Source organism: Bactrocera tryoni, chromosome 1 (assembly GCF_016617805.1).
Source record: "Bactrocera tryoni isolate S06 chromosome 1, CSIRO_BtryS06_freeze2, whole genome shotgun sequence".
NCBI classification, from domain to species: Eukaryota; Metazoa; Arthropoda; class Insecta; order Diptera; family Tephritidae; genus Bactrocera; species Bactrocera tryoni.
In genome coordinates this window covers 64,868,922-64,890,859 of record NC_052499.1, presented here as the reverse complement: position 1 = coordinate 64,890,859, position 21,938 = coordinate 64,868,922, and the positions used below count along the sequence as shown (strand labels likewise).

The window sequence follows — 21,938 nt, the reverse complement described above, 5'->3', positions numbered from 1 at the left end:
TGTGTGTATGTGTTCCCTTCCCATTACTCACCATTGTTCATGCTATTCTTGTTGTACTTTTGTGGTTTCTCGACCACCTCATTATAGCCACGGATTTTGTGCTTGTCCTCGGGATATTGGTTGTCCTGCAATGAGAAGAGCGAGCGATTTATATCACATTTAATGTATTTTACCCAATTACATAAGTTTTTGTTGTATTTTCTATGACATTAATGTTTGTAGTTAGTTTTTTTTTCAAAATATATTCTACATACATACATTCATAAACCACCATAAAGCTATTGATTTTTTTATCGACTCAAGTTTAATAATTTGCGGTCATTAACAAAATTGATTGTATGAAGATAAGCTACCACTCAGGGAAATATTCTCAAAGAATTAAGCTTAAATTTAGTTCAAAATGCCTACTTCTAGTGCGAAAGCACTATTTAGTTCAGAGTGGGTTAGTTAGTTAGTTTAGTTAAAGAGAGAGAGAAAGAGAGAGGGAGTTTGGAACTACAATCGGTTACATTTAGTAGTAAAAAGAAATGGTAATTCCAATGAGCATATTTTAGACAATCAAAATAGCTGTAACTTCGACGAATAGACTTTTTGATGGATAGCGTGAAGTAAACGATGGACTTTTCCATTCTGTTCAGAACTAAAAACTATTTTTGTGAAGAATAGGTAGCGAAAGACAATTAATGATTATGTTAAAGGAAAAAATGTTGGTGATACTTATATTGTTGTTGTTGTAACGGGTGTCTAATCCCCGTTAGGATGGTAAGGGTTAGATAACTTGTCGTCGACGTCATACAACGTTAGGTTCAAACGTGCTGTTTTGACGAGATTGGATCAAAAGAAGAAAGGTGTCAGAAGAGTAGGGTTAGCAGAGCATGCAAAGATAGGAGTTCATTATGCTCCTTAACATACTCCCAGTTAAGGGAGTAGGTGTTCAATGAGAGACATCAAGAGACATCCGGTCGTTGTTCGGGGTGCAGTGTTCTGACAAGTTTGGAGCTTCCTCGTCTGCGTTTCACTGCATTCGGGCGACCATATTGGTGCGACGTAGTTAATGACGGCCGGCCAATTGCCTTAGAAGTTGCCAGCAAGATTTTTTGTCCTTTCCCTATGTGCTGCCGGCTAGCGACTTGAGGATTTTGTTGCGGCTCTGTACTTTGGCAATAATTGCGGTCGTGAAGGAGCACAAGCTGTCGAGTGTCAAACCTAAAATCTTAGGGTTATTAACCGTGGGAGTTTGAACGCCATCGACTGCAATATTATGGCCAAGTCTTTACTCTTTCATCCAGTTTGTAAATATGGTCGCTGTGGTTTTAGTGGGGGAGAGTATTAAGCTCTGAGAAAATGTCAACCATTGAATAGAAATTGTATATAGCAGGAATATGAGTTTTAGACCAAGGTTTGGACCAACTCTATTCATATTCAGTTAAACAATTAATATAATTTTATAATTCTTAAAAAAACTTTTCACTTAATTTTTTTTTTTTTATTTACACATCCCCGCAAAACTTATAAGGATAAGTAAACTGACGTTCAGTAATTAAAAGCTCCGCCAGGATCGGGAAGGACCACTTCGTTGACCATCATAACTTTGAAGTCGTAGATAATTTCATCTATCTATGAAGCATCATTAATACCAACTACAACGTTAGCCTCAAAATCCAACGCAGAAAGATCCTTGGTAACAGGTGCTAGCTTGGGCTGAGGAGCCAATTGAGAAGTAAAGTCCTCTCTCGACGAACAAAGCCCGAACTCTATTAGTAACTCATCATCCCCGTCCTGCTACATGATGCAGAGGCTTGGACGATGGCGACATCTGATGAGTCGGCGTTGCGAGTTTTTGAGAGAAAGGTTTTGCGGAAGATTTATGGTCGTTTGCGCATTGGCAACGGCAAATACCGCAGTCGATGGAACGATGAGCTGTACGAGATATACGACGACATTGACATAGTTCAGCAAATTAAGAGACAGCGACTATTGGCGCCAAGCAAAAACAGTAAAAACAGATGTATGTTGTATACTCGTCTATAACCGTGTAAGCGGTGTGTACGCCAATAAAGAAGAAGAAGAAGTGGTTTAAAGTCAGCTGGAAAGCCGGAGCTTTCAATACGGGGTATATTGGAGGAAGAGAAAAGCCTGGTCTTGTTGCATTATCCTTTGACATTAGTCAGGTATACTCGAGAACATATTTCAAGCACACTGATCGACTTCTTCGGCAAAACGTTGAAGTAATTCGTGGATCAATTTCACTTTTTTTGGCGTTAAACTACGGTATATTTATACAGTGATATTAAAAGTTCAGTTATGCTTGCTAAGATATCTTATATAATGACCGATTATGCGTTATAATGTCAGCCGGAAGTTTGAAAATCTTATATTAGGTTTAAGGAAGGTTGGAGTAGTATTAACCCGATTTTATCTACTTTTTAGAATTAAATTTGGATAATAGAAGAATATGCTTTCTGAATTTTATTAAGGTATTTCACATATTCAAAATCCTGAATAACAGTTATATGTGAATTAGAGCAAGTTTTCCCCCGATTTTATCCATTTTAGGCACGAAAATACACTTTTTATTAGAACGGTTGCAATTTAGCAATACCTTCTCTGAGTTTCATTAAGATAACTCACTTATAGGCCGATATATGCTGCATTAAATCAACTGAAAGTTCGAAAATTTATATATTAGGTATATGAGCCTTAGGAAGGTATTGAACCTATTCAAACCATTTTTGACATCCAGTATGTCTGTACATTATATCATTATACATAGATACTATCAGCAAAGATTCTCTTTGAATTTCAATAATATATCTCACAGACTGACCGATATCCTCGTCAAAAAGTTAATCATACGCACTGAGGTTCAAATACTCGGTATCTGGGGGCTTGAACAGAACAGTTTTTAGTCAGGAAATGACCAATCTCACAGGAATTATATGTCCGGACTTTTTTTTACGAAATGTTCATTGTAGCTTAATTTGTATACCATAAATGAAATAGTCGTATGGAAGTTTTAATTGTATTATATGGCAAGTAGGTGTGGTTTTGGCTCGAAAGGAAATGTCAGAATTATGTTACCTACGGAATTTCGTTAAAATTGGTTTAGTAGGTCAGGCGATTTGTGATTGAACTTAATTGTAAATTTTGTAATGCTGTCTACCCTCCCACTCACTTGCACATGTGGCTCGCCGAAATTTCAGCTCCTAGTTATTTAATTAAGAATGTAACCACAAATTCAAGAGAAACGCCGAAATGCCAAGTATGCAGAAACACTATATAAATTCAATAATGTGAATATTGTGGTCAAATTAATTTTTCCCCACCAACAATGGCAAGTCATTCAAAGGATATCAAAATGAGCGTATGGTAATGACAACTTGTCAGTAGAATTATGTAGCTCCCTCTTCATGCCATTCACGCCATACATATATACATGCGTATATATACTATGGTACTTATGAAAATTCTCGTCTACGCAGACGTTATTGTCATGGCGAATACAATAGAGACAAAGTGATGGGGAATGTAGACGGGGTAGATAAAAGTGGCGGGAATTTAGTTCAAGTTCTTTTATTGCTATTAAAGCTACTCCTACTAAATTCATATTTACGTGCTTATTTCCATTGCGAGCACTTCTATTGTACTCATATAATCACTTTCGTGTTTTACACTACAATGCAAGTCAGCTCTTGAGGGAGTGAAGACTTTGTATCCACAACAACATACATAGCGGTTGTGGGTTGCATGGAAACGAGAATTCCATAAATTCCATGATTCAAATGCTAGAACCATGTAGTATGTAGGTGTATGGAAGGAGGTGTTATTACAGACCAAATGGCATACTTGGCAGTAAATATAGATTTCGGGCTGAAGGCAGGTTCCCTGTAGGAAAAATAGTTTACGCGAAATTGTGCGCATTTAATCAGAACATGTGAAAATTATTATATAAAATTAAGTTTTAATTAAAATGGGTCAAGTAAAGACAAACTAATTAATACAAAAATAAGCTTGATCCTTTTGGACAAGTTAGGCTTGGATAGATTTGATAGCTCATCCAAAGAACGCACTTAGTTTACTATATGTTTATATACTCATATATATGAGTTTGTGAACTCCTGTTTGGAGCTTAAAAGTCAGCAAAGCTCCTTATGTCCGTGTTTAATGTCTATTCCCATCAGTTCGGTGGAATATCTGTGTACTCCTTCCCACTAGTTCGGTGGTATATCTATTAACTCCTGTATCGAGCTTATAAGTCAGCAAATCGCCTTTTGGCCAATAAAAACTTGCTCACACGTTTAATTACAATTCCCACCTCTTCGGTGGTACATTTGAAAGTGTGAGTTTCTGAGTATTGAGATGTTTACTCCACGTCGTCCTCTTCCATACAGCTACTGTAGCTGATGTCCGCTAAGATTCTTAACTTTACACCACGCGCACCAACAGGACAATGACTTAGTAGGATCCCTACAACCAGGGAGCAGAAGGTCTTACTTAAGGCATCTCTTGCGACCAATCTTGAGCTTCACTTTGGTGTTATAGTCTCAGAGGAGGGACTAATGTTAACACCTTTAGAAGTTGCTACTTGAAAGATATCAAGCGACAGCTATTTAGATTAAAAAAAAAACGTCGTCCCGCTGAACGCGGCTTACAGTTATCTCAGAGCCTTTTTCAGCAACTATTTCAAGTGAACTGCGGAGAAGATAGTTAGATATCTCACCGCAGCAATTTATAGTTTCATGTTAGGCTCTGAACACTAAGTGGGCGTACCCGAAACCTATAAGAGGGCTCAGAGGTATTCGAATATGGGAAGAGTTTTTGAGATTGTTCGAAATGGTACGGCGACTAAGAGAAAGTTTTAAGACTGGTGCATTGAAAAAAAGAAGAGGTTTTTTAACGACTGGCTCCAAATTAAGCGACCGACTAAAATTATTGTTCAGAGTAATAATATATTGCAACTTAAAAGATAAATCACAGGGACTTGTGGTTACTTCGACCTGATCAACGAAGAGAACATGAATATAAGGGTGTCCGTTATTTATTTTTGAGACCGGGAAATAACGGACACCCTAATGAATATATCATAGTATTCTAAAACTTAATATTTTATAACGCTTGCCTCACAGGGAAAAATATGGTTCGTGGTTAAATTACCATGTAAAAGACCGTTGGTTTCTCCTCATCTGATAGATTTTATTATGGTGTTTGATCCACATAATAGTTTTATAAGTTAAGACAAGTTTAGATAAGGATTACACTTTAGAAGTTCCAACTTCTGGTTGTTAACAGTTCTTTCGGATATCTAAAGGTCGTATACCGTAATCCCACTATAAGACTTCTTACATCGTATTAGTTGGGAGAGGCGATATCATCTCTGGATACAGTTTGGGAGGGTTCTAGAATTTAAATTCTTTACAATAGTAACCAACCTCTTTCTACGACATTCGACATTTCATTTCGGTCTTGAATTCATATCTTTTATGTTTCATTTGTCAATATAAATTTCGTGCGGAGACCCTAAGGGCTGTGCTATGTTTCTACTTGCTTATACATAAATTTTATCATAATTTCAGGTATGCTGAGTATATGAGCTTAACTAGATATTTCACATTCCATATCAGCAGGATATGCCTTATCACTTACCTTCTTGTAGGCGGTGTACTTGAGATACTTATAATGTTTGTTATCGTATTTGATTTCCTCCGGTGTGAATGTGAATTGCGAATTTATGTGATTGTAATGGCGATTGTTATCGTCCTTATCCTATTTACCCGACACCACCCACGTGTGGTGACAATAGTGACAACGATGACCAAACCATACATAACGGAACCACAATAACCGGTGCAAAAAAACGGAATATGCAGTTGCGTGTAGGACGAGCGGTGCGACGTGATCAGGTGTCAAGAATTTGTAATCGGCCATTCGCATGAGTAAGCATAAAAGCAACAACAACAAAGCAAACGATGTGCGTCGCCGGTGTCGTAGAACCGTTAACGACGTAACGGTAGCAGCGATGGCAATGAAGTGTGGTGGATATAAGCGAGCGGGCGGTGCAACGGTGCGGCGGCGTGTAAGCGAAATGAAAGAAATAGAAAAGAAAGCACAATTCATGTTAGAACAATGAAGAAACGAAGGTACGAAAAAAAGGAACCATAGCAAGAATTGAAATAAAATTTACGTTCGTTATTTACGTTTATTCAGGGAATTCCACAAAAGGTACCAATTTGAGACTTATTGACTTTCGTGCCATTCGAATTTTTATTTTGGCTCTAAAACCGAGTTAGAAACAACGTGTGGTCTCTGGTGTATCGTGAAAATGAGGACATACTTATACATATGTACGTGTGTGGTGAACTGCTGAGCAATAGTAAGCATTCAAGTGTGATGGTTGAGTAAACGTTGGAATGTTAGATAATTAAAAACAAGAAAAACTCTTAACTTCAGCTGCACCGATGCTGTAACATAATACCCTTCAGAGGTGAATTGCTGTAAAGGCTGAACCAATTCTAAGTTCCCTACTTTTTTAAAGAAAAAAACATAGAAACTTAAAATCTAATAGGCAATTTGGCAATTCTTTTTTGAAGATTGTCCCTTTCAAATGTTGACCCATCTGTTGCGTTAAATTTTTGATGACTCGTTCGTGCATTTCGGCTGGTAACTGGCGAATGACACGCATGATGTTTTGTTACAAGGCCAGAATCGAAGTGGGATTGTCCACATAGACTTTGCATTTTACTTATACCCACATGAAGAAGTCTTAAGTTGTGATATCACACGATCTTGGTGGCCAATTGACCGGCGCAAATAGAGAAATTTGCATCTCAACGAAGGGTTTTTTCAATAATTCCTTCAATTCAAGCGATGTGTGGAAATTGAGCCGTCTTGTTAAAACCAAATGTCATGAGCTTAAATTCCAGGTATCAAATAGTCGCTTGTCATGGCGCGATAACGGACGGTTACGTTCTCACCGGCATCATCACAAACCACACCAAACCGTTGTATTTTCTGGATGAAATGGTAGCTCTAGAATCTCTTCAGGTTGCTCTTCGTCTCAAATACCGTAATTTTGCTTGTTTACATAGCCATTACGTAAGATATATGCCTCATCGATGAACAAAATTTGGCTCGAAAACGAGAACTTTCCAAGAGCTCAAGCGAAGCGATGTCGCTTGGGAAGGTTGTTTTCTGTACGCTTTCAATTTAAGATTTCGACGGAAAATGCGCTGAAAGACGCCGAATCGACTCTCTACGGTCTGCGTGTACAGTCTCTGCTGCGGTCGCTATATTTTCTTCACTGCGTGCTGGACGTGTTCTATTCGGTAGAATATTATCCAATAATGGGTGCTGGGTCACAAGATGTGTGATTGTGTTGCGAATAGTACGTTCAGTAGGCGACTATGTTGACTATAACTTGAGTGATGCGCACGAAATATGTTCTTTACAGAACGTGAATTTTCGTAGTAAAGTTGCACGATTTGTAAACCTTGTTCAGACGTAAGTCTTTCCATGATGAATTACAAAATAATATTCAACAAAAATAGTAAAATTCGCACACTGTGGATAGACTAAATTACAGATACTGGAGTGCTCTTAACCCTTAAAATTGAAGTTGTCAACAACAATTTAATAAATCTCGGACATGTGTGCTAGAAAATACAGATTATTTCCGCTACAATTCAAGTAATCTTTGAAAATTTATTCTACGTGGTACAGAAGTGTCAACATAATCTTGCTCACATCTTACGAGCTCATCATTATCGGAGTTGAGCCTGGGACAGCTAAATTTACATATTAGTATGGAAGATTAGTATAGGAAGTGGAAGGAATTCAACAGAAACGCACATTTGCAAAACATTTTCAACTTTTTGTCCCCCACACAAAGTTTAGCGCTTTTCTATACAAAAATTTAATAGTAATGGCTGGTACTCTATGTTCGGAATCTTATCAAAGGTCTAAGTTGGTTGAAATGGGAAATATAGTATATGGGAAATTTATTATCTAATTCAGATCGTCATTTTGACTTGGGAATATACCAAATGAGATGGTGCAACGAAATTACTTATAAAAACCAAAAAGAAATTTCATAAATGTCCATAATTCGTTAGAACCGGTTATAAAGAGAATTTTTAAATAATTAAGTATTATTTTTAACCAAAGCCACAACTCAAATATTAACGCATTTTCAGCTCATTACACCTTTCCACATTTTTGCTACGCAGTACTCTTCGTGCTAAATACAATATACAGTGGTTCGCAGCTTATTTCGTGCAGTTGTAAACTTAAACTTTTAGCTGATGATATCCGAATACCATAGATCACGTCCAGCATGCAGGGCAGAAATTAAAGCAGCCGTAGTCGGTTCTGCGCCGTTCGCAGCAACCCGGCCGGACGTATAGAATGACTTGTCTCATTTTACGTCGAGCTCTTAAATTGAAAGCGTACAAAATTCAACTTATGCGAGAACTTGAAAAGTTGAAAAAAATTGTAACGTTTTCGGGCGAAGTTTTTTTAAGCGATGAGCACCATTTCTGACTCAATTTGTATGTTAAAAGGCATAACTGCCTCACTTGGAGCGAAGCAATCTGAGGAGATTCAAGAGCTGTCATTTCATTCAGAAAAAATAACGGTTTGGGGTGGTTTGTAGGAATCATCGGAAAATATTTCTTCAAATGCCGGTGAGAACGTAACGAAACGGCGCCATTTCCCACACATCGCATCAATCTACTTATGTATTTATTAGGAAAACACTTCGGTGGGCAGATAATTTCATGCTTTGGGTTCGTCGATTGAACACCAAGATCGTGTGATATCACACCGCTAGACCTTTTTCTGTGGGGATTTGTAAAGTCTAAAGTCTATGCGGACAATCCTGCTTCGATCGCGCGTGTCATGCGCCAGTCACCAGTCGAAATGCGCGAACGAGTCATGAAAAATTGAACTCAACAGATGGACCATCTGAGACGTACCCGCAGCCAACATTTTAGAAATATAAGCTTCAAAAAATAAATGCCAAAGAATGTTCTTTCAAATGATAATAAGCACTTCCCTTAAAATTTGAAGTTTGTGTGTTGTTTCTTTATAAAGTTAGGGAAGCTCAAAATGGGGATCCATTTTTGAAAATATTTTTTTTTGGTTTTTGATGCGTGATTAGGGATAGGAAAGACACTTCTATATAGCACAAAGAATAATATGTATTAATGTATGTTTTCATACAGAATTACTATTATATTAAAAATAACAGGATGAAAAAAGCTGTGAGCTCTTATTTTCGCAGAAATACTTTTTCGTCGCATTTACTATGCGAAGCTAATTTTTTTTAGATGTTTATAACGAATTTGAATTTACAAATGTGTAGCAAAAATTTCGGGTTTAAATATCTTTGATACCATGGCTAGTACTTTCACTATAAAGTTCAACAATTTTATTTAGCAGTTGGACGAAATAAGCTGTGAGCTACTGTATGTAATGCTAATGTACTCGTATCATCTATGCTACTTACGTCCATAATAGCATTAAAATTGTTGCTGTTCAAAGTGTTGTCCAAATTATCATTGGAGTTGCCCATAATGTTGTTGCTATTACTGTTATCCTTGTACATTAATTGTTGTTGCATTTGTTGCTTTTGCTGTTGTTGCTGCTGCTGCTGTTGTTGCTCTATGGTCTTCTTATATTTGGCATTAAAAGCACTTTGACGCTCACTGAGACGCTGTAAACGTTTGCCATCCATATTTTCTGAAAAAAAAGAATATTCAAAATATATACTTAATTAGTAGTAGTAGTATATAGTAGATAATTTGAAATAGAGGTTATGTATAAGGATCATTAGCAACATGACTCGAAAGTTCGTATCAATAATCTATTAGAGTTTCTGTACAGTGGAAGGGTAAATATTGGTAGCGATAATCTTATTCTTTGTTGAGTACAATTAAACGGATATAACTAATAGCGAATTGCTGTAGAAATACGTCCGTCGGACTATCTTAACTTCTGAAATTACGAAGCTTTAAGGAGTTTACACTCTTCTACAATTTTCTGGACTAACAACTTGAAGCATCACACATTTTTACTGAGGAAGCAAATTGTGCTCGTGATTTCTTTGTTCATTGCTTTGAATTACATGCTCTTAGCGAGTTACATCTCACTGTAATGATAGAAGTACTAAATGGACACAGTCCTATAGGTAGTCATGCTAAGGTTTTTGAGATTTTGTCAAAACTGCATGGAAGAATGTAAAGTGAAATCCACCGGACATTTTCTCCTTCATTGTTCAACTTCCGCATGACTAAGATCGAAGCAACTCTGTAGTCATGCGTTCTACGAAACGGCCGATTTTATATTTCTGGAATTGATATTGGGCGCCTCAACAAATTTTCTGACAAGCTTAAAGCGATTTGTCGACAATCGAGGGTTTATTTGATCTATCCTAGACATCACAATGGAATTGCGTTTCTAGTGGAATCGGTCGTGACTTCACGAATATCACCCTCATTGTGGCGGAATACATTTAGACTAAAAATGATTTTCAGTGTGATAAGATTATCGATGGGTAGAAGAAGTCGAAAGATTCTTGCTTTTGGCTAGTTATTTGAGCATCAACGAGGATATTCCGTTCGAAAAGATGCATCTTGATGTCGATATTTCCAATCACCTACCGCATATTTGTGTTTTTTAATATTATGACTCTTTTTTCGAGAAAATTTAATATTACCGAGGAATGCGGCGGCCATCCTATGTGACCGGAAGAGGCAATATTTTATAACCCATAATTAATTTTTATGCCAGGAATATTGAGGAAGAGGGGTAGTTTTTGTTTGGGAGGCTACGACTGTAAATCTTCTTGATGCCGGAATAGCAATTTCAAGTCCTACGAAGTGCTAGGGCAATGAAATGGTGCTAATGCGAAAACTTATTGGCTTTATCCCACCGTAATGCACGGTTCTGTAACCATTATACTAGACTTTGCCACTCAGATCAAGTGTACACGGTTGCTTTACAGATGCTCGGAAAACGTATGCGGTCCCGCAAAGCCTGGTCTAATGACTTCTGGTGTTTTCCAGCCGTCAGTGTATCCTTGGATAGTGCTGCCCATCTGAAGTTGGTCGAACGCGGAATCACTCCACTCCGCCTTACTGCCGAGAGCAACCCCAAACTTTTTTGTAAAGTTTGTCATCTTCGTAGCGCCGTCTTTTGGTCTTCATTTGTTGAGATGACATTATCACATATTTTTCCAAAACCCTCGGCTGCCATGAGCAGCACGGTATATTTCGCTACCTGTGTGAGCTCCAGCTTGACTTCAAGTGCTGCGATTGGGCAAGTGCGCATAGCCCTTGAAGCGCAGACCCAGACGAGCCTTTGCAGCTCCGATAGTTGAAGGCCTACCGAAGACCGCGTTGCGTTAGATGCTCAAACAACCGCTTCATAAGTGACAAAAGGCCTTGCGGGTGTGGTATGCAACTACCTGATGATACCTGACGTGCCGCCTTGGATCTGCCGGCTAGGCATCTGCATATCATGAGTGCCTTGGTGGCTTTGGACAGTGTTAGTTCCACGTGCCTATTCCACCGTAAGGTTGGATAAAAGAGATTAGTTTCAGTAGCACCAGTTATCGATGGATAAGTATTGATAGGCAAGTATTGTATTCTCAAAATATAGAATTTCAGTCATATTTAGCACCCGTCTGTTCAACAATATTTATATGAGAATGCTGTTTAATGTTGACTAAATACTAAATATTGCTCATTATTTTTAAATGTCTGTCTCGAACCGATGAGGTGTGTGGTAGAAATGTTTTCCAAACCGTTATTTTTAATACCCTTGAATTGTTTGTTTACATTTTTAATCATTGTCCTTTAATGTGCCACAATATAAACGGGATTTAAGTAAGCAGCTTACTGGCATCGCCTTCGCCTTGCTGTTTGTTTTCCGACTTACGAGGACAACTTACCGTTAATGTATTTATTGTAAATGCCTTTGTTTGTATTTAATCTGATATGGTGCTATATATTTCATATAAATATCATTATGTATGTACTCGTTTATTTATATGTACAAATGTGTATTTGCTAGTTTTAGGTATAAAGTCACGAGTGTTGTTTTTGGCTGGTGCTGTCATAGTGATTTTAGTCGTTCGTTCCTGAATGATTTTATACTTATTTGTAGTAATTATTTTAGTTTAAAGTGCATGGCTGTTATCTGCATAATTACATTTATAAGGGCGTTTAGCTTACCAATTACTTGTTCATATGGGAAATACCTGCAGTCTCGTAATTAATATCTATTCTTTAATACCAATGGCAATTTTAAACCAAGATCGCAATTCGTCTTGCTTGAACTAATTTGAGGTTAGGAAAAGTGTAATGTATGAAGCGACACCAGACATAGACGCTAATTTGATGGTAATTAGAAATGTTGAAAGTAGTAATTATCTGTCCGACATTCGCCAGAACTTGGAGAGTTGCAATTCAAACAAGCAAGCAGGGCTATATACCAAACGGTTACTGAAACTAATAATTTCGATACCATAGAAGTACATATCTGAGTTGGTATAGTCGAAGAAAATATTACGTGAAGATTGTTAGAGAATTGCGTAAGCGATTTCAAGCTACTTGCGCCACTTGAGCAAAAATTTGAAGATCTTGCAATAGAAGTGGAGTACTGTGAGAGAACCTTGACAGCTCTTAAAGAGCTTTGGAACATATGATTTTCTTCGTCTACGCAGTGAGAAGAAAGATATGAAAAGAATTTAAAGGCACGTTCTTCTTCTTCTTTATTGCCGTAGACACCGCTTACGAGGTTATAAATAGCTGAGTTTGCAACAGCTGGCTGTTTTCTTCTTTTCATGGTGGTGTTTCTTTTTTTATGTGGCTGGTCCCAAACCGAGCACACAACCCTGAGGAAGGATGTTTCGCCTTCTCACTTTAGCTCGCCTTCAAACGGATGTTTATTGGTTACCCAGAGGATGCTTGATCTAAGAACGAAAGTCCTGAGACTCCTAAGTGAATGGCGCTCAGGAAACTTTCCTCACTTGCGTAGAAGTTCACGCCTTAACCCTTTACTTAAACGAATTACGTATAATTTTCCTTATAATGCCAGACTAATTGGTTATTTTTACGCTATCGCAAAATCGCAGCCGGTTCTAATTTCAGAAAAAAGGAGTAAAGGTAAGCAAAGGCAAGAAATAATATATATACTTAGTTAGAGATAAAGTCCTTCAATGAAGGCTTTGACTATATTCTTTCTTAAGCTTTAATTGTTTCAGCTTATGTTTTTCTATTGAATGAATTAGTTATGTACGCAAGCTGAGCTTTGCTACAATTTCCAAAGAGAGTTTCGAAATGGTCGGTCTGTTTACGGGAGTGTTTTATTTAAGCTTAGCTTTGTCAAGACCTTCAAGAAACAGGTACTAGATATGGAAGGGAGCGCTGAAGGACTACTGAGCATTGAAAGCAGTTCCAACAATACTAGCGCCCACTTCATAGTTCATAGTTCTCAGAAAAGTGGAACATCTGTAACTGGATCATACCCGAATGAGTATTGGTCCATAGCTATATTCGCGCGGTTTGCCAAAAGATGGCTTGAAAATATTATTATTCCATTATAACACCAATATTCTGAGTATGTGTTGGAAAGCTTATAACCTTAGCGTCCTTTCCAATATGTACTTATATGCCATTCATTTGAAGCTTAAACAGCAATTATGTGCTCGCTGGACATTATTTTTCATTACCCACTTTTCATTACTTTAATATGAAGAAAACGTCAGACGAATGTCATCGTATTTCGGTGGAAGTTTTTAGTAAACATGCTAAGCAAAAACGCAAAAGCAGTTTTGACGATTTAAAAGAGAAAATTTTGACTCTGAAAACGAAGAACGTCCTGAGTGACGTGAAGATGAGGAACTGAAGATATCAGCCGATGAAGATTGTTGCCAAACATAAGAAAAGATCGCAGAGTTATTGGAAGTCCCTCAACCAGACATTTTAGAGCTTTAAAAGCAGAGGAGTACATCAAAAACAAAGGAAATGGGGCGTTATATAAATTGAAGTCCAACAACGCTCCACGACGAGTTCGCATATCAGAAATGCTAATTGAATTCTGGAAAAAGATGTCGTTTGTGCATCGTATTCTGACTGGTACTGAAAAATGGATGTAACAGCGTGCAGTATTAGGAGCTTCTGAAACCGAAGAAGCTATTAATAGGGAACGTCAGCTACAACAACTCATCAAGTTGTAGCGAGGGATTTCCGAAAAACACCCGTGATTTACGACTGGGCAAGAGTAAATACTTTTCCATCATGACAACGTTTGGCCGCCTGATGCGAGGGCGGTTCAAAATGCTTTGAAACCAGAGGCTGAGAAGTTTTACCTTACCTTACCAGTCTGATAGCCCACACCTTACGCCTTCTGACTATCATATACTTATATCTATATACTCGTATATGGGCATGATGATGAGACGAGCTGAAATTCGAGTGACTGTCTATCTGTTCGTTCGTCTGTCCGTGCAAGAAGCAACTTAAATGAAAATTGAGACATTGTAATGAAACTTGGTACATATGTATGTTCCATAGACCATGCCTACAAAATGCAATTAAATTTAAAAAAAGAAAAGGAAAAAAAGGTGGATTTTAAAAAGTGGGCTACCCTCTGGTAGGTTTAATGTAATGTGTAGATAAAATAACAATATAAGCTAAAGGTAAGTGCGGAAATTAATGGAATCGAATCATAAACAATACCGTTAAAACTACTAAAAGCGCTATAAACCAATGACCAAAAACTCTTGGAGCATTCAATTTTAGCATTGAGATGGTATTAGAAAACTTTATCAGTGCCGGTGTCAAAATTGAACAATGGGTGTTGGCCCGCCCACTTTTCGGTAAAGTCAGAAATCTAGTGGACCGACCGACCGATTTCGACTAAATTTGTTACATGACATTCTGCGAAAATAGCGAAATCGAACTTCAACCATGCCTACTTCTCAGATAGCACAATTTTAAAATCCATTTGATTCCTTTACTTTCCAGTACACTACTCAAGAAGCAATTGATTTAAAGATATAACACTTTGTTCTAATAATTCCCTTAAAGTATGCCACCAAAAGCTGTCCATGTTCAACCAAAACTGATCAACCCCCAATCACCGAAAATGTGGATTACAGTATCAATAGTTGACTTTGGACCGAAAATATCAGAGAAAATCCTCCCCAGGTAATAGTATCTCTGTATGTTAAAAATGGGTTAAATCGGGTCAATTTTGAACTTTCAGTTGATTTTATAACGCATATATCGGTATGAGTTATCTCAATGAAAATGAGCTTGCGTGTTTTATTCATGACAGTGTAGCTTTGCCTAAAATAGATAAAATTGGGCGAAAACTTGACCTAGACCCTATATAACTAATATCAGAGTCTTCGAACATCTAGCTAAATTTACTCCATATCATTAGCGATTGTATGTGAGGTACCTTAATGAAAACCACAGAACTTTTTTTAGCTCATGGCATGTTAATAGTTAAAATATAGAAATAGATAAAACATGATCCAAAACTTCTTGAAGGAACTTCTTGGTCTTTGATTTTTTAAGTTGCAGAGTATAAAATTTTCGGATAAATCCGAACTTTGCCTTTTTTTACTTGTTTCTTATAGTTTAGAGGCAAATCACCCCAATATATAGGAAAATTGTAGTAGGAGCTCCGCCAAATATCACATGTTCTTGCTTATATATACGTATGTGTATGTCGTGCATACAAATTGAACAATAATCCATTAATAGTACTTAATACTATTTAAAAGTTCACCTGCACTTTATTCAACTCAGGTGTTTCATAAATAGAAATTGCGTAGAAAAAAGGCTGCCATTTAATCAGATTACCACACTTTTTAGTGAATTAATGCTTCCCATAAACTTATCGGCTTAAATATAATTAAACTAATTAATGGAATAAAAATTTTGTGCAACCGCAACTGTGCGAAGGCGAAGCGTAAAATGGCGACAGCGAAAATCACATGCAAATGCGGCGCTGCCGAGCTGGCTGCGACAACCGCTCAAAGGAATGCACGCAAAATGCCGAACGGAATTTACATAAAGTAATTGAATGGAAAATAAATTGTAGTAAGTGCAGAAATGCTGCGAAGCCAATGAAATGTCAGGATATGGCATGCAGGATACAGGATACAGGCAGGAAAAGCTGTCATGCGGTTGGCGCGCCAATCGCATTAAAATTGATACTAAGTAGTGCGCGATTACCAGTGGATACATAGTACATATTAGGGTATAATGTTTGAAGCTATATTTTAGTCTTTGAAAAACGTGCATTTCACGTTTTACTGGGATTTTGCAGGGAGGAAATGAAGAGGCTATAAGTTTGGACTAGCGTGGGAGCATGGTTGAAGTTTTAACGGCAAGAAGGGGCTTATCTGGATTCCTAAAAAAAAACTTGAAGTATTAATGAAAATAAAAGATACTATATATTGCTCAGAATAATTTGAAAGTATGTCTCTTGTTGTTTAAGATCCATATTTGTATTCTTCGACTGAGTAAGTATTGGAGTTTCAGATTAAATTATTATAACAAGAATCGGTGGATTATATTGTAGAAGCCTATGTCAAGATTGTAGTATTTGTATGTAATGAAATCATGCCGGCATCACCTGAATTTTTTCTCTAATTTTCCTTTTCATATGTGGAAATTAATAATTACTTCCGTAGCCTGGATTGAAGAGTGGATGATTAAGAATACCGAAGGGTACTTTATCCAGATTACCTAATGCAATAAGGCTCCCTTGAATATATGCATTGTCGACTTTTTGAGCATTCCGTAAACGAATACAGTTTTAATAATGAAAATTTGAAAAAAAAAATTACGTAAATGCTCTCTCAGAGCTCCTTTTATTCTCTACTTTGTCGTCTGCCGTTAGAGTTTCGTAACGTTTTTATAATTCTCGAGTGTTCGATGGTTAACTGGAGTCCCGATTATAGCATATCGCTTTAAAGTGACTTCATACCTTGGGTAAAGGATTCTGTTTTCTCTATTAATTTCAACAAGTCTTCAAACGTTTATTTTGCTCTGCTCTAACTTTGTTTGACCAGATCTTTCTTTCGTGGTAAGGACTTAACAATCGCATGATACTAAAATTTAACTTGATGTGCATGAGTTAGAAAAAACCTATGGTAAAGCCAGTCATGATCGTGGATTGTAAGATTACTTTCTAACAGCTTTCCCAATTAAAGTATCTGGAAGTAAAATTTGACTTGAAGCTAAAATTCAAGGAACAAATAGACTACACATTAGGTAAAGCAAATAATATCCAAAACGCTTTATGAAGAATGATAACAAATAGAGGCGGTGTGCGCTCCAGTCAACTACGTTTAATAGCAAAATATGGATCCAAACATTAGACACCGTATTCTAGATCTATAAACGCACTGCATAGACTCTCAGCAATATGTACTAGCTATCAACGCTTGTCGAACCATACCAGTGATGCTGCTGAAGTAATAGGCAGTATGCCTCCCATTGACATTCAGGGAGTATTACTCGCGTGATTATACCAGCTAACAAAGCCATGTTGCCAGCACTGCTGGAGAACCTAAGAAAGGTAGACCCATACTCTTATATCAGACATTCATATATGGATAGACACACAACATGAGGACCTGTATTTCTAACTGACTCAAATACTAAGTTGACAAGGGTGCTGCTTACCTATTCAAACTTTGTCTTCACGTTAGTCCGAACTATCCGACCTGTACAGAGTGGGTAGAAGACTCTGCTTTCGATATTTAAGTATAAGGGAGAAGCTAAAAATTTTACTCGGCGGTAGTTTAACGATGAAAAGCTTGAAAGGCATATTTGTATCTTTCTATTGTTGAATGGGCAACAGTCAGCGAAGTGGCAGTTTTAATTATGACTAAAATGATTCATCTACAGCAAATTACGCGTTCGTCAGTCCGAAGAAGAGGAGACTTCAAATGGATTGTCTCGTTGAGAGTAAGTTAAGTTTCTTTAGATAATAATGAACTGATTCTCACAATAGGAGTGATGTAATAATAGCAGCTACTACATAACCAAAATATACATGGATATATGGCCTAAATCTATCATCCCCTTATCTTTCGCCAAACCAAATTATTCAAAAAGCGTTGGGAAAGTGTTGACGACGAAACAGAACAACCATCAACAACAATTGATGATCAACACGTCAATAAAATAAAGAAATTGGTTTTTGAGAATCGGTGATTAACAGTCAGAGATCTACAATTAACAGCCAGGCACCGTTGAAATATCGGAAGGACCACCGAAAATGATTGTGAAACATCATTTGGGTCTAAGAAAAGTGGAAGCTCGATTGGTTCTAAAAAATTTCGAAAAGCACAGTCGCGTTGACGTCTGTGAAACAATGCTTTCCGACTACCAGCGTGACAAGAAACATGTTATTACTAGCGATAAGTCTTGGATCTATGCTTACGACCCGGAAACAGACGATCAATCGGCCGAATATCGAATTTCTTGGCAAAAGTGAGCCGAAGCTGAAAACACAACTTCAAAGCAGGTCAAAAATCATAGCTATTTTGACTATTGTCTTCGATTGTCGAGGTGTAGTGCTCAACGAATTCCTTCCAACTTTTGAGTATTATGCGTCAATTTCGCGTAGCTATTCGTAAAAAGTAGCTCGAATTATGGACCGACAACTCTTGGTTTTTGAACCACGATAATGTACCATCACATACTGCATTGATTATGTTGAGCTTTTCGCCAAATTTTCAACCAATATCGTGGCACAGCAACATTTTCGCCTGATTTAGCTCCGTGTGACTTCTGGAAACCGTTTTGAGTTATTAAACGTGAATCACTACTCAAATTCTGGAAATTGACTTTGACCACTGTTTTGAGGATCGGAAGAAATGTTGGCATAAGTGTATTGGGGTAAGGGGTGTTACTTTGAGGAAACGACATAGATTTTGACGAATAAATTAACTTTTTAAAATTATGAACAAAGTCTTATTTGGAGGCTATCGGAAAGTGCTTTTACTTTAGCACGCGATAATAACTACGCAGTCTTCTTTGTTCTGTTCTGTAGAAAATTTAATAAATTACTTTAGATTGCGTATTTTTGTGATGCACTGTATGCTGTTGGTCATTTTGTTTGTCCACATTTCTCATTGTACCCTTTCCTTTGTTATTCTAATATTACTGAACCCAAATTGCTTGTGCGTTTTTGTTTGTGCAATTTACTGTCAACGCTTGTCGGTTGGCATATTTACTTTGCTAGAATATGAAGACAACTTAATTTAACGAAAGCATTTTGGAGTGAAAAAATGGAGAGCAAAATAAATTTTTTTTCTGATGTGAGTTTGCCCTTTAGTAGACAGCCAAACAATAACTTAATGGATGCAATATATTTACTTTTGCATGGGTGTGTTCGCGTGTGTGTGTGTGTGTGGTGGTCAAAGAAGGATGCTTTTTCGTTTTCTCATCTTTGCTTTCAGATTTCAAGTGCTGCACTCACTGAGCACTCTTCTATAAGTTATCGGTTCACAAGATGCCTTCTTTTTGTGTTTTTATACCCTGAACAGAGTGTGTACAGTTTGACACGAAGTTGCTAGAAGAAACGTTCTAGACCTTGGAAATTATATATGTAAATGATCCGCATGACGAGCTGAGTCGATTTAGTCTGTCTGTCCGTCCGTCTGTGTATACGCGTTTTGGAGATTAGAAATTTTGCACACGTTATTATTTAAGACATCGGTGCAATCTCTGAAAAATTATTAAGTTCGAATCACTATAGCATATGTATATCCGCTATACAAACTGAATGATCAAACTCGAGTTCTGGTGAGGAACCTTTTTATCTGTAAAGGGTATTACAGCTTCGGTTCGACCGATGTTACGTTTTATTTATTTTTTTTTTTTTGGGGATTTTATGTACTCACTTAATTTTTATTTTATACATATGTATGTATATCAAGAATAACGGTTATCTGCTGTAGTGGTAGCTGTACTTACCCTTGCATGGACAGAATCCCTTGCACGCTATCCTTATGGTTGTGGAATGTATGCAGTTGTGGTAATCCAATCTGCATAGCGATGAGTATGTACGGTTGTCGGCGCCGCATAAGAAAGTCGGCTTTGCCACCGGGCAGGGCTTGCAATTGCTGGACGAAGCACGCGGCAGCCAGAGATGCGCGGGCGGGCAGGCGCATGGTCGTCCAAAGCATTGTTGCAATAGCAAAAATTGTTAGTGGATGGATGACAGCAAGGATGCAACGGCGCATTCGGTGGCCGCATAGTAGCACATAGCCGGCACGCAGCAGTCAGCCAAGCGGTAGCATGAAAGTAGATAAAGAAGAGGGATGTATGGCGGAGAGGAGCCAACGTTATTGAACAGTTGCAAGTTGAGTGCGGCAAATTGCTGTGGCGCATAAGTATGCTTGTGTATGGATGTATGTGTATGTGTGTGTGTTTGTGTGTGAGTGAGTGAAGTAGTGGAAAATTAATTTCTTATGCAAATTATAGTCCGCTGGCTGGGCTGGGCTCTCTGGCTGGTTGGCTGACAGGCAGAGTTGGCAGGAGTCAGCTGCCAGCCTGCGAGTATTTTAAATATTTCTCACACTCATACAAAAATACTAACATAGTCGTTCGTTTACACATACACATATATATACTCTTAGTGCATAAGGCGTTTTGTTATTCTTGTGTGGACAAACGCTCACTTCTTCGTACATTTGTAGTCACATCACTGTTTACAGATATACATTCGTACCATACACATACATACATACAAAGGATGTTTAATATATAAGTTTTCTTTAACAGACTCCTTTTTTCGTTGACTCAAGATTTTCTTCCTTATTTTTTTAATATTTATACACATTCTTTAAGGGATTATATCTCGTTGTGAGTCAGAAAAAAATTACATTTTTTCATAATTTTTATTTGAAAAAAAAAACAAAACAAATTATTCAACAAATAAATAAAAATAATGTACATTTATAAATTTAATGTAATTTAATAGTCGCTTCTTCTTTTTTTAAAATTCTGGATTCCTTGATCCCTTGATCAGTTCTCCAGGCATACCTCCGAGAAAAAGTTTTCTGGCAATGAGTAAGATTTACCTGGATGATACTATCTGAAATCCTCAAACCAAATAAAAATTATCAAAGGTTGATCCAAGTAGAGGTATTTTTTTCAATAGCCTTTTCTTACAAATCACGCGTGAGTCGTGTAAAGCTGTCATGTTATTTTTGTTCAGTTTTGTCTGGCATTTCATATCTGAATCTAATAATTATTTTCTGGCATCGCCGGCTACAAAAGCAGACCGAGAGGGACAGCAAATGACGCCATATTTTTTCCCGCTCTTTTGACATTTCTCTTCATTAAGGTTTGCTATTTCATCATGGAAAGATATACGATCCAACAACGAGGCGGAATCACCAAAACTTAGGACCGAAACTCGAAGTCATTAGCCTCAACTTTAAGAGCGTTTACGTCCAATTAATGATCTTCATAATCGTCGTATCAGATCAACAATTGAGCGTCTAGTGAAAAACTTTGAATCCACAGGCACAGTAAAAAATATTCCCGTGCCAGTGAGACAAAGAAGTGCGCGTAGTATTGAGAATATTGCTGCCGCTAGCGCATCAATTGAGGAAGACCCAAATCAGTCTCTCAAGGGTTGGGCATCTCTGCGATGTCATTGTGGCAAATTTTGTGAAAAGTTCTTGGCCTACATCCTTATACGACCAAATTGACGCAAAAACTGCAGCCGCTTGCTCACCAGAATCGTCGTATGTTCGTGAATGGGGCTGAGCAACAACTTGAAAATGATCCGGACTTTCATCCAAAGGAAAATGATTTTTCGATGAGGCCCATTTCTGGCTGAATGGCTTCGTCAATAAGTAAAATATGCGTTATTGGTCAGGCACAATACATACGTTC

At 37.5% G+C, this 21,938-nt stretch overlaps 1 protein-coding gene across 4 annotated transcripts in view; it reads right to left on the bottom strand.

The window, feature by feature from the left end:
• LOC120768979 (proteoglycan Cow) overlaps positions 1-21,938 on the bottom strand; it is a 153,698-nt gene that overhangs the window by 7,013 nt on the left and 124,747 nt on the right. For 3 of the 4 annotated variants that reach the window (XM_040095786.1, XM_040095806.1, XM_040095796.1), the window contains exons 6-9: positions 20,007-20,155; positions 9,503-9,735; positions 5,644-5,763; positions 32-125 (exon numbers count right to left, since the gene is read on the bottom strand). In XM_040095786.1, the coding sequence (XP_039951720.1) occupies positions 32-125; positions 5,644-5,763; positions 9,503-9,735; positions 20,007-20,155 (596 nt within the window). The remainder of the gene's footprint in view (positions 1-31; positions 126-5,643; positions 5,764-9,502; positions 9,736-20,006; positions 20,156-21,938) is intronic. The other variant, XM_040095815.1, reaches the window with a different exon arrangement.